The 12,987-nt window shown below is 36.7% G+C and overlaps 1 protein-coding gene across 3 annotated transcripts in view; it reads left to right on the top strand.

The window, feature by feature from the left end:
• Window positions 1–277: 277 nt before the first annotated feature.
• The window catches only part of PRMT9 (protein arginine methyltransferase 9), a 39,672-nt gene continuing 26,962 nt past the window's right edge, over window positions 278–12,987 (top strand). The window contains exons 1-4 of one of the 3 annotated variants that reach the window (XM_074274782.1): window positions 278–641; window positions 3,191–3,339; window positions 6,877–7,113; window positions 7,453–7,620. In XM_074274782.1, coding sequence (XP_074130883.1) covers window positions 468–641; window positions 3,191–3,339; window positions 6,877–7,113; window positions 7,453–7,620 — 728 coding nt within the window. In that variant the 5' untranslated portion in view covers window positions 278–467. Of the gene's footprint in view, window positions 642–671; window positions 1,245–3,190; window positions 3,340–6,376; window positions 6,510–6,876; window positions 7,114–7,452; window positions 7,621–12,987 lie in introns of those variants that run through there. The other 2 variants (XM_074274784.1, XM_074274785.1) reach the window with 2 other exon arrangements.

The raw sequence follows: 12,987 nt of genomic DNA, 5'->3' as shown, positions 1-12,987 counted from the left end.
TTTTCTAGACTAGTAGAGGTAAGAGGCGCTGCCTCAGACTCTGGAGTGACGCTTGCGCAGTAGGCTAGTAAAAGCAGAGGGAAAAAAATTGAGACACAAGAAACCTGCAGGTCTTCCGAGTCTGTGGTCTGAGCTTTGGAAGAAAGGGAGGGAGGGGCAATGTGGAAAGAGTGGCTGAGGCAAAGGCATGCGCAACGCGCAAGCGCGGCGCTGAGCTGAGAAGCACCTCACGCCTCCAGGCCGTGGGGACGTAACGTGCGCCTGACGTAAGAGAGGCGGACGTTGACGTATACGCCGGAAGTACTTCGTTTTTATGTTTTCCGCTTTTCCCTTCTTCGTTCTGGGCGTCTCTTTCTTCTGGATTAGAGGAGGACGAGGCGCCGCAGCCGGAAGTCGAAAAGTCTCCGCGGAGGACCAGCCCGGCTTGACCTTGACCCCGGCGTCGCTCTCTGCGAGGGATTGCGAACATGCCGCGCTCGCGGGGCGGGGGCCGGGGCGGGCAGGAGGCCGGCCGGACCGAGCTGGTGTCCCGCTCGCTGCAGAGCGCTCAGCACTGTCTGGCCGGCCGGGATTTCGGCACGGCCTACGCGCACTACCTGCTGGTGCTCAGTCTGGCGCCCGAGCTGCGGGACGACGTCAAGGTGAGCGCCAGTCTGGCCGCTCCCAGGGCCCGGAGGAAGCCCTCGGCGCCCGCTGTCTGCCCTCGGGGAGCTTCCCCGCGCTCCCGGCTTCGAGCTGGAGAATGGCCCCAGAACCCGCCCCTGCCCCCTCCCGCGGGGTTAACTGACGAGGGGACTTGAGCTCTGGGGCCTCTTATTGCGGCCCGAGCGATACTGGTTGTAGAACTTCGGAAAAGCCGCTGCACAGCCCTAGGCCTCGCGTAAAATGTGAGGTCTGGCTCCTTCACTGTCAACAGCAGCCAGGCTCTCCGGAAAGCCCCTTCTGCCTGTTACCTTCCAGTTACCCCCCCTTCTGTTAGATCCCTGTTCCATTTCTATACCGCAGACATCTCCTCCAGTTATCTCTGTGCAGACGGGGCCTTCTTAAACGTCTTTCACTGAGCCCCGTGTTCCCCTGAGAAATCTTTACAAGTAGAACGTTTCCTGATAATAAATAATTTCGGAGGTCTCCACCCATGGTTTAAGAAACTGGGATGGAGTAGCCGTCATGTCCCTTAACATCTGCAAAACGGAACTTCTTAAGTTTTAAGTCTTGCAGGGATCTAAAACACAAATGACCATTAGGTGAGCCGGTGTGTACTTGAGGAACGATCCAGAATTGTACTGTACTATGCTTACTGAAAAAAAAGACAAAAAACAAAAATTCTTTCTTTCTATAGTATATTATTATTATTATATTATTATTATTTTTTATTTTTTTTTGCTGAGGCAATTGAGGTTAAGAGACTTGTCCAGGGTCACACAGCAGGGAAGTGTTAAGTGTCTGAGACCAGATTTGAACTCTGGTCCTCCTGAATTCTGGGCTGGTGCTCTCTCCACTGCGCCACCTAGCTGCCCCAAAAGAGCATTTTCTAATGATTGATGTCCACTGCTAATACATTGGCAGCTAAGCAAAGTATGTATCATATCAAAGAGCAAACTGTCACCTAAATATTCAAAAGCTAAAAAAAATACAATTGATTTAAGGTCTGGTTCAGTAAGATAAATACACGCTCATTTTCTTCACATCTACAATGAAAAATCCGTCTGAATGGATGACAAAACACTGAGAAATTATCGTCTAAATTGGGTACATCACAAACAAAAAAAAAGCAAATTATTTGTATGGTATAAAATTTAAAGTTCTAAGTAAGATTTAGGTCTGGATTAAAAATATTTACTGCTTCCAAAGTAACTAAGCACCTGTCATCTCAGTGGTGTGGGCTCTTCATACCTTACCCTGACTTGTGGCCAGAGTTTCATGTTAAGATCTCTGGCCTTCAGGGAATGCACTTAGCTAAATGGGTCCTATAATGAGGCTGGCACGGGATGTGTTAAACAGCCAGGTCTGTCCTGAGAGCTTTTCCAGCTTGGAAGACATTTTGAACTCTGTTGGCTTAATTTTCTTAGTATTTATATGCCATGATAAGGCACAGGGTAGAACTTAACGATTTGATTCAACAAGTCTATGTGTCTATTATGTGCCAGGGAATAGAGGTACAAGGACAAAAATGAGAGGCCCTGTTCTCCAGTTGATTGCATTGCTCCTGGGTAAAATACACATAAAGAGGAATACCAAAAATGCAAAGTCATTTTCCTTGTCTTAAAATACTATCCGAAGACAACTATAAAGATGAAGCATTGGTTCAGGGCTGGCCCATCAGTTGGGGAATGACTAAACAAATAGTATATGAATGTAATGGGATATTGCTTAACATAAGAACTTACAGAAGAGATGAATTGAGTTAGAGAAATATTGGAAGAGTGACATAAACCAATGCAGAGAACAGAACGAGAATAATTTATACAGTAACTTAACATTGTAGAGAAACAATTTTGAAAGGCTTAACAGTATCGATCAGTAACAATTCTACCTCATAATGGAGGCTACTATATGTGCCTTTTAAAGAAGTGATGGAAGTTAGATGCAAAATAAGTTATATGTTTTGAATCATGTCTAATGTGCATTTATATTGTTTGAATATGCTTATTTGAAACAAGAGAGGACTTTTTTTTTTTTTATTTCAGGGAGGTTAGGTAGGGTGATGTCTTACAAAGAACAGAATAACAGTTATTTAAAATAGACTTAACATTTGTGTTTGGCATTTAGTAGTAACACAAATTCTAGGCCCTACTATTTTATTACCTTGTGACCTTGGATAAGTTACTCCTGTGTCTGGGTCTTGATTCCTCTTGTATAAAATGAGGAGGGACTTGGAGTAGATGGAGTCTTCAGTTTCTTTGTGCTCTAACTCTGTGATAGTATAATAGACATGCATGAGACAAAATGGAATATATACATGACACTTGTATCCATGTGCAAATTTTTCATATTCTGTTGTAATCAATGTGGAATACATATTCATAACTGTAGATAAGAGAACTGAATCATTTTCATTTTCTTGTGTGAAACTTTGAAGAAGTGCAATTTAAGGTAGTGCTTTTGTTAAACATTTGAATTCTCTGAAATCCTAAATTTAACATTATATATGGACTTTGTTTTACTGATAAATATTTTTCCTCTTGTAAAGGAAACCTTTCAGTATACCCTCCTCAAGTGGGCGGAAGAATTGGATTCTCTGAATCGAGTACAAGACTTATTTGGTTGTTATGAGCAGGCCTTGGAACTTTTTCCTGATGATGAAGTGATTTGTAACAGTATTGGGGAACATCTGTTCAGGTTTGTTATTTCAAAAACATGGTTCTATTCAGTAGTGTTAAATTATTAATATAGTCAAAACAATTGAAGAAAAAATGATTTGAGTATAGCATAATGATTCCTGTTTCCCATTTGTTGTTTTACTGAGATGTTTAATTTTTGGTATAGGAGTGAAAAAAAAAAAAGCACACACACACAAAAATTGTTAACTTACTACTTTTGAATTTGAAAGATTTGAGAGTATTTGGTATCATGAATTGTCTGATTTTCTTGGTGGGAAGGATAAGAACCCGGAGACTACATTTGCCAGAAACATATATCAAGAGTAGAAAGGGATCACAGCAGCTGTACAGTCCAGTTTATATACAGTGTTCTCTGTAACATACAACATGATGATTGAAGGACTTCCAAGGAAGGGAAAATTGTCCTCTATCTCTCCAGGAAGCACATTCCACTTTTTGATAGCTCTGCTTAGTGGCTCAGCAGATAGAGTTTCTGGCCTGGATTCAGGGAGGCTCATCTTCCAGAGTTCAAATCTGGCCTCAGATGTTAGCTACGTGACTCTGCCTAAGCCACTTAACTCTATTTGCCTGTTTCCTCATCTGTAAAATGAGTTGGAGAAGCACCCAAATGGGGTCATAGAGAGTCAGATGTGACTGAAAATAACAGAACAGGAACTTGTTTAAAATTTTTTCTTTTCTTTTTTTAGATGAAACCCTGTAAGCTCTATTTTATTTTTATCTTTTATTTTTATTTATTTATTTTTTTCATGAATTTTCCCTTGTGCTCCCTCCAAATGTGTGTGTGCATATCTTTGGGATTAATACTGATATTGTGGTATTTGAATGCAGAGTTCTTCATGCATGGTACAGCCATAGTTTTTATTCCATTGTAGAGAATTATTTTCTTGTTCTCCTTTTTAAAAAATTATTCATAATGCTGATTTGTGATTTTAGGTGCATTTCTGCTGTTCAGTGAAGAAACATGAAGCCCTTTATATATGGCAGGCTCTATGCTAAGTCCTGGGGATACAGAGAAAGGCAAAAATAGCCCTTTCTTCCAGCTCACTTTCAAATCAGGAGAGACAGCGTGGCAGACAACTATGTACAAATAAAACATACAGTGTACAAATAAAACATACAGGGTAGATGGAAGGTAATCTTAGTGGGAAAATGCTAGCATTAGAGAAGATTAGGAAAGGATTTTTACAGAAGATAGACTTTTAGCTGAGACTTGAAAGATGCGAGGAAAATCAGGAGACAAAAGAGGAGTATTCCAGGCCTGGAAGACAGATGTTGAAAATGCATGGAGTCCAGAGGCAGAGTGTCTTATTTAATGACTAGCAAAGAGGCCAATGTCACTGGATCATACTCAGTGTAGAGAGGAGTCAAGAGGTAGCAAGGAACTAAGTTATGACTAGAAAGGGAGACATAATTGGATTAGTGTTAAAGATGGTAGTCATAGTTGAGAACATGAAAGCTTTATCACTTTTCAAATGTTAAATTAATTTAGCAATTTATTCTGAAGAAAAAAATGTTATACAAGTTACTACATTTCTTTATGGGGAAATGACCTTTTTTCCTTGGTCAAGAAGAGGATCATTTCTTTAAGTTCTATATTTGGGTTTAGTGGGTTTAATGGGAGGTTTTCCATTTTAAATGAGAGAAAAAGCTAGTTTTTTTTTGTCCATTAGCAATAAGAAGATATTTGCATATAAAGTAAAAATGCTTTTTTTGTAGCACATTTTGTCCTATAGTTACCTATTTCCTTAAAACAATGAGCATAGAGAAAACAAACCTTAATTTTATCTTTAATTTTTAAAATCATATATACTTTCTGTTTCTACTTTAAAATGAAGGAAATGAAGTCGTCTTTGAATGGTTGTCAGTATAATTCTTGATTTAGTTAAGAAAGATAATATTCTATCAAATGGCCCATAGTATCAAGAATACTTTTACTCATTAGCATGAGTCAGTTTGACTTAATGATGATGGTATTTCAATATTACAATTTACAATGTAATTTGTAGATGCATAAAATTTGTTACTTTTTTTGATGTAACTATTAAAATATATATGAAAAATATTACTTTAAAATTATATATAGTTTCAAAAAGTAGAATCTTTATTTAGTTAGATATATTAACATCATGAGGTATGGCAGTAAATCTTTTTATTTTAAGAATGAGTTATTTTAACTTCCATTACCAGGTTTCAACATTCAGATATATAAATAAGAACCTAGCAAAGGTAAATAAAAATAAAAATGAACAAATAGGAAAAAAATTTGTTAATAATTACTATATGTAACTAAATTTCTATTAACCAGTTTTTAAAACAGCTATCTTTTTGTATCCCCAGTGCTTAACACAGTTCCTGGCACAAAGTAGATGCTTAATAAATACTGACTAACTGATTGAAATTGATTTAAGACACTACTGTACCACATGGGTAAATCATTGTGACTCCCTTAATGTCATTGTCTTTTTCTGTTAAAAGACATTGGGTCACATTGACCTTTTTGTGTGACATGGATTCTTTTGAAACTCCAGTGAATGACTCCTCAAAATAATGTTTTTAAATGCATAAATAAAATTCATAGTATTACAAAAGAAACTGGGGGCAGCTAAATGGCACAGTGGATATAGCATTGATTCTGGAGTCAGGAGAACCTGAGTTCAAATGTGACCTCAGATACTTAAGAATTACCAACTGGGCAAGTCACTTAACCCTATTTGCCTCACCAAAAACATAACATCCCTCTGCCCCCAAAGAGAGAGAAACCAATTATATTAAAACAATTATAAAATTTTTCTTCAAATGTTCTCAGACCTCAGTTTAAGAACCTCCCTGGACTATAAGGAAGGTCTCTTTAAGGTCTCTTCTATTTTTATTTCAAGTTCTGTGATTCTCTGACATATTTTAATAAATTTCCCCCCTCAAAGCTGTACTGTTGTAATTTAAACTTAATGTTGATTTTTACAGCTCTCATGTAGGTTCCTTTTTTTTTTTCCCAAATTAACTTTGCAGCTACAACAGAAAACTGAGTGATGACTTGGTTACTTTATTTACCAAGGCTAATTGAAGAGACCTGTGAAGTTATTGAGAAGGGGATCATTTCCAATTCAACAGGCTAATCATGGCTGTTTGGGGGTGGTATTTAATCATATCGTAAGCTTTACCAAACAATCAGTGAGTATTGATTACTCAATTGTACAATACTGTTTTCTTAGAATTGTGCTTGGGTACTGAGGATAACATGAAGACCATGATGTAGCCCCTGATACTAATGGCTAACTATTTGTGGAAATAAGATTAACATGCGGGATAGCATTAAATAACAATATGAGATTTAATTTTAAATCATTTGCTATAAGTTTAAGTATAATTGAAGAACTGGAAGGGATGTATTGCTAGGGTTTGTAGTAACCAAGAAAAGTTTCATGAAGAAGGTGGGGCTGGAAGAGTAGCATTTAGAATGAAGTGGGAGGGCTATCCAGATGTCTGTAGAGCTAAGAGCAGATAGCTAAATATTTTTTGTTTATCATTTCACTGCTAGAATGGGCTTTAGAGATGAAGCAGCTGGGTATTTCCACAAAGCAGTAAAGCTAAATCCTGACTACATTGATGCAAAGGAGAATTTTTATCGTGTTGCAAACTGGCTGGTGGAACGTTGGCACTTTATCATGCTTAATGACATCAAGAGGAATATGACATACCATTCAGCAATCCAAAAGGTGGTTCGCTTAGGGTGCAAGACTGTACTGGATATTGGAGCAGGAACTGGAATATTAAGGTTTGTCATCATTGTAATATGTGTAGATTTTTATTATCTTTTAAAGTTTTATGTTCAAGAATGAGATTTTTTTCTTCCTATACTAGTGTTAACTCTTTTGGAATTATCATTTTAAGGGTATTTCTTTTGTGTTACCTAGTTATTATCTCCGATATCCTAACTTAAAGTAGTTTCAAACTGACCTGATTATTTATTAGCATTGATGGCAAAATACAAAGTGAACCTAAATTTAAGGAAAAAGTTATGTTCTTAAATAGTGTAACTTCCTTAATTTGAAAAGAAAACAAATTTTTATTGCTTGACTTTTTTTTTTTTCTGATGGATTTTTTTCCTCTATAGCATGTTTGCTAAAAATGCTGGTGCACACCGTGTCTATGCCTGTGAGCTGTCCAAGACCATGTATGAGCTCGCTTGTGACATAGTGGCAGCAAACAAGATGGAAACAGGGATCAAATTATTACATATGAAGTCTCTTGATATAGCTGTTCCTAAGCACATTCCTGAGAGGTACTGTCGTGCATGTTCTTTAGTACTTTTTAAGTCACTATCTGTTTTTTAAAAGTTAAGTTGTGAAAATAGTCTAGGTTTATGTTCCAAATAAAAAGAAATAACTATTTTTTTTTTAAAAGAGAAAAGTATAAGTACAATGTTCTTTATAAAAATATATTAACTGTATTATTTTGTAAAGGTCTTGAGGAGAAATCTAACTTTTTTTTTTTAAAGTCACATGAATTAACATCTAGTGAATCTAAAAACAAGCTTTAAATTGGGAGGGCTGGGAAAATTTACCAAATGTTTTGTTTTGATTTTCTCTTTCCAGTATATTCTGATTTTCCAATTACCTGTATAGATTTGAACATTCATTTATTTGTGATTGTGAGTTCTAGATTTTTTCTCCCTCCCTCCCTTATCTCCATCTTCCTTAGGACATCAAACAATATGAAATAAGTTATACATGTAAAATCAAAAATCGATCAAATATAAATTTCTAAGCCTTAAGTGACCTTAGAGGAAGATGTTGTAATAGATTTGCTTTTTGATCTGGGACTTCTGGCTACTTTAAAAATAACCTGGTTGAGGCCTACCTGATCATTTTGATCCCATCCTAGTCATATGTTCTGATCAGTGTCTTACTTATGCAAACTTTTCCCACTCATGACTCCTTTTTCACTTGAGAAATTTTTAGGTGACCTTGTCTTGAATCTGAGCCGAGATGGTTCTGGCTATGTTCGTGCATTGCGTGGTACATGGTATATCTTCTTGTGTGTTCACTGCACTGAAGTTGGGCACACACTGCCAGAAACATCTTGGATTCATTACATGTTTGATTTTTAATTTGTGGTTGTTACATGTTAATAAACCTTTTACTATTGCCAAAATTTTCACAACCCCCACATTCAATTATACTGCCCCAATGGGGAGTCTTGTCCCACAGCTGTAGAAGCTTTGACCTATGAAATTTAGTGTAGTATATTAGAGCTTTGATTGAGATTCAGAAATTTTGAGTTTTACTCTTTCTTCTTTTACTGTAATAGGTTCTCATAGATTTTATCTCCTTCATAGTATTATTATAAAGGAATTGCTTTTAAATGTGAGTTAGAAACATGCCTCAGTTCACTTTTCTTATTTGAAAAATGAGGGAATTGGATAATTGCTATGATTGTCTGTTCAGCTGTGATTCTTCCTTTAACTTCCTGTCATCATATCTTTCAGATAAGTCAGTCAATAAGCGCTTATTAAATGCCTATTATATACCAGGCACTGCAATTGCTGGAGGTAAAGGTCTAGGTAGCTTGTCAGACCTATCCATTTTATATATATAGTTCTCTCTGTTATCTATATATCTATCTATTTGTCCTTATCCATAACTCTGCTTTATCTCTGGAAGCAGAGAAGTGAATTTTTGACTAATGTGTCCATTCTTCTTGCTGCTGGGAGCACTAAGACTCAGCACTTGAGGAATTTATATTCATTCATATCATTTTATTTGACTTGGCATTAATCTTTTTATATTCTTGTTGAGCATCTTCTTAAATGCTTGGTTAAAAAAAGCATTATTACAAACATTGATAGCCTTTGGAGACTGTGGTAATAAAATAAAACTTGATAAAAGCTTCTTATACTCTGTCACTGTTATTAATGTTCCTGCATTACCAGTAGTTGTTTTTTAAGGAAGTTTTAAAACATGTATTGGGTTGGATAATTGTTGAAAACATTTGGATAGATAGTGTCCTAATTGAATCATAAAGGTCATCTCACCAATTGAAAAATTTATCAATCCTCAGGTATTTGTTCAGTGCTTGGTAGGTGCCAAGAACTATGCTTGGTGCTGGGGAGATCAAGACAATTAGGAAATAGCCTTGCCTTCAAGGATCTTAAATTCTGTTGACTATGTGTAAAAGATGTACAAAATAAATGCAATACACTTTGAGGAAGAAGCTACTAGGAAGATCAGGGAATAGGTCATGTAAGAAGAGTTTGAATTGGGATCCTAAGAGAGGGAGCTGCCCTTGGACATCCTTCATTTCTGATGTAGGGGACATGTTCTGGGAAGGTCCAGAGGTGGAAGACAAGATGTCATGAATCAGGAAAAGAAAGAAATTCAGTTGGACAGGTCTTTTTAATATGTCAAGAGAGTTATATATAGCAAACTTGGAAAGATGGCTTAGAACATATTGTGACTTTGAACATGGTTGTAGGACCTTAATTTGTGGGGGGAGGAAGATGGGGACAGGAAGAAGTCTATATCTGTGATACTTTTTTCTGTTGAGATAAATCCCCAGTTTAAAAATTGTCTTCACCAAGAAATCAGCTCAGCTCATTTGTAACATTCTGCCTTCGAGAGTATCCCCAGCCCTGAATAGACTTAGTTGTGGTCACTAAGCTGATGTATGTCAGAGGTGGTTCCTCTTTCCACTCGACCATGGTTTCTCTTTGTTCTCTTAATTATTGTGTGCAGGTGCAGGGAAATATTTCTCTGTTGTTGTCATGCAGCCATGTCTGACTCTTGGGGACCAGTTGAGGGGCTTCTTGGCAGAAGTCCCGGAGGGCTTGGCTCTTTCCTTTCTGAGCTCATTTTATGGGTGAGGAAGCTGAGACCAGCAGTGAGTGAGAGACCAGCTCCAAGCTCAGGAGGGCAAGGCTGCCTTCCATGGGATGCAATACCCTGGGGACCCCAAAGGCCTTGCCCACTCTGTCATGGGGGCTTTGAGGTCAAAACCATTTTCTTTTTTTTCTTAATCCCCCCCTTTTTTTTCTCTTCATTACATGCTACCAACTAAAATAATACAATTTTCCAAGGAGTGATTTATGTCATTGTTGAAGGAACTAAATGTTTTAATTTTAATTTTTTGTCTTCCTTAATATTCATGTCAGGTCCTTCCAACTGGAGTAAACTTTCTTTCTTTCTTTCTTTTTTTTTTTTTTTTTTAATAGCTTTTTATTTACAAGATATATGCATGGGTAATTTTTCAGCATTGAGCCTTGTAAAACCTTCTGTTCCAACTTTTCCCCTCTTTCCCATTCCCTCCCCAAGATGGCAGGTAGACCAATACATGTTAAATATGTTAAAGTATAAATTAAATACAATATATGTATACATATTTATACAGTTATTTTGCTGTACAAGAAGAATCGGACTTTATAATAATGTAAAATTGACCTGAGAAGGAAATAAAAAATGCAAGTGGACAAAAACAGAGGCATTGGAAATACTATGGAGTAGTTCATACTCATTTCCCAGAGTTCTTTTGCTGTGTGTAGATGGTTCTATTCATTATTGAACAAATGGAACTGATTTGGTTCATCTCATTGTTGAAGAGAGCCACCAAAACCGTTTTCTTAACATGAAGACCTTTTCGTTTCTAATGTGGTAAATGTCATAGCTTTCATTCATAGAAACAAAAGCTTTGTGGGAAGAGCTCTTCATTACATTTTTTTGTGGGGTGAGGTAGTTGAGGTTAAGTGACTTGACCAGCATCACACAGCTAGTTAAGTTTCTGGGGCCAAATTTGACCTCAGGTTCCCCCTGACTTCAGAGCCATAGTTGAATGAGTTCTGAAACCAGAAAGTCTGAAAATTCTTGGCAAAGCTCAGGTCTCACCTCAGCCATTGGCTATGACTGGGCAAGTCATTTAACTGCTTTGTCCCTCAGCCTCCTCTTCTGTAAAATGAGGGTGTTGGAGCCTGTGCCCTCTAAAATCTTTTCCATTTCTTACTCTTGAGTTTTTGGAAATCTGCTAAAGTGACAAATGTATAGGCAACTTGTTAATGGGACGGGAGGCACTATTCTTCTATGGATAGGCATCTCCCTAATTTCAGTTTTTTCTTACTGACAAAGTAGTTATTGCTCTGTCTTTTTTTCTCTTTGCTTTCTTTGGGGTAGAGGCAAGGTCCAAGTGTAATATAGTTTAGAGATTTGGGGACATTGTTCTAACTTGCTCTCCTGAATGGCTGTTACCAGTTCACAGCTCCTACAAAAGTGCATTAGTGTGCCTGTTTTCCTACAGATTCTCCAACATTTTTAATTCCAGTTTTGTCATCATTGCCAGTCTGAGGTTGTGAGGTAGAATCCTAGGGTTGCTTTGATTTGTATATCTATAATTGTTAGTCAGTTGGGCGCACAATTTCACACCATTAGTGATAGCTTTGATTTCTTTAAAAACTCAGTCCTTTCCTTTTCCCATTATCAATTGTGGAATGGCTTCCTCTTTTATTCCTTATTCCTATTCTGCATTGTCCAGTATCTTTCTTGTAATCTTTAACCTATTCCTATCTTTATAATAAAGTAACTGAATTTATATTACATGTTGATTTAATTTGGAAGGGCCCTGAAATTTCTTCATAGAATTTTTCTACCTCTTTATTCTGTGCAACAAATAGTGGTACATAAAATGCAACAATTTTTAAGTAGCATTTTTGCAAAAACTTATTATAAACATTTCAACCCCCAGTAGCTCAATTTTCTATGAAATATTACTCATTCTTGTTACTTTGGAACATTTGATCAGTCAGTTCATTAAAACTAGCTATGTGCCAGAGTCTGTATTGGGAATACAAAGAAAAATAAGATAACATGTAATATATAGGTATTCATTCACATGATTGATACAAGGTGATTTGAGAATGATACACTGGACTGCTGTATAGAGGTAGTGCTAGAGCCAAATCTTGAAGGAGCATCTGAAAGGAAAGGGCGAGAATTTGTAGTGTTAACCATGAGGAACAGAAAGAAAGCCAGTGGGTAGGATGGTGTTTCAGTGTGTACCAAGGAGAGCGATGTGAAATGAGATTTCAAAGGTACAATAAAACTATGGAATCAATTACCAAATATTTATTGTGTCCACTGTACCTTAGATCCTATGCCCAGGTACTGAACATACAAGGATAAAAAAATGTAAAGATCCTGGCTCTGAATTAACTTATATTCTTTTGGGAGAAATATCTAAATGTCTAAATGTATGTCTATAAATATAAATATATTTCTTTGAATCTTAGCATTGACCATTACTGACTGTCCGACTGTCACACTTTTTGAGCCAATTGCTTCATTTATAAAATGGAATAATTAAGATGTCATTACCTGCCCCATAGGATTGTTGTGACAGATTTCTTATTCTACTATCATCATGAAAATATTTAGGAGTAGGGGCATACATTCTATGCCATTAATCCAATTTTTGAATCATATTAAAGTATTAAACTAAACTTTAATGAAATTTTTAGAGTGTTTTAAGTGTAAAAAAAAATTATACCATGTTAACAAAGAAATCCATTCTTAATTTGTAGCAGTAATGGTACTTATGACAAAATTTTGAATAGTAGCTATTTTATGTTCTTATACAAGAGAGCATTTGAGAGAGATAAATTACACAT

The sequence above is a fragment of the Sminthopsis crassicaudata genome, chromosome 6 (assembly GCF_048593235.1).
Source record: "Sminthopsis crassicaudata isolate SCR6 chromosome 6, ASM4859323v1, whole genome shotgun sequence".
NCBI lineage: Eukaryota > Metazoa > Chordata > Mammalia > Dasyuromorphia > Dasyuridae > Sminthopsis > Sminthopsis crassicaudata.
This window is presented reverse-complemented; position numbering and strand designations above follow the sequence as displayed.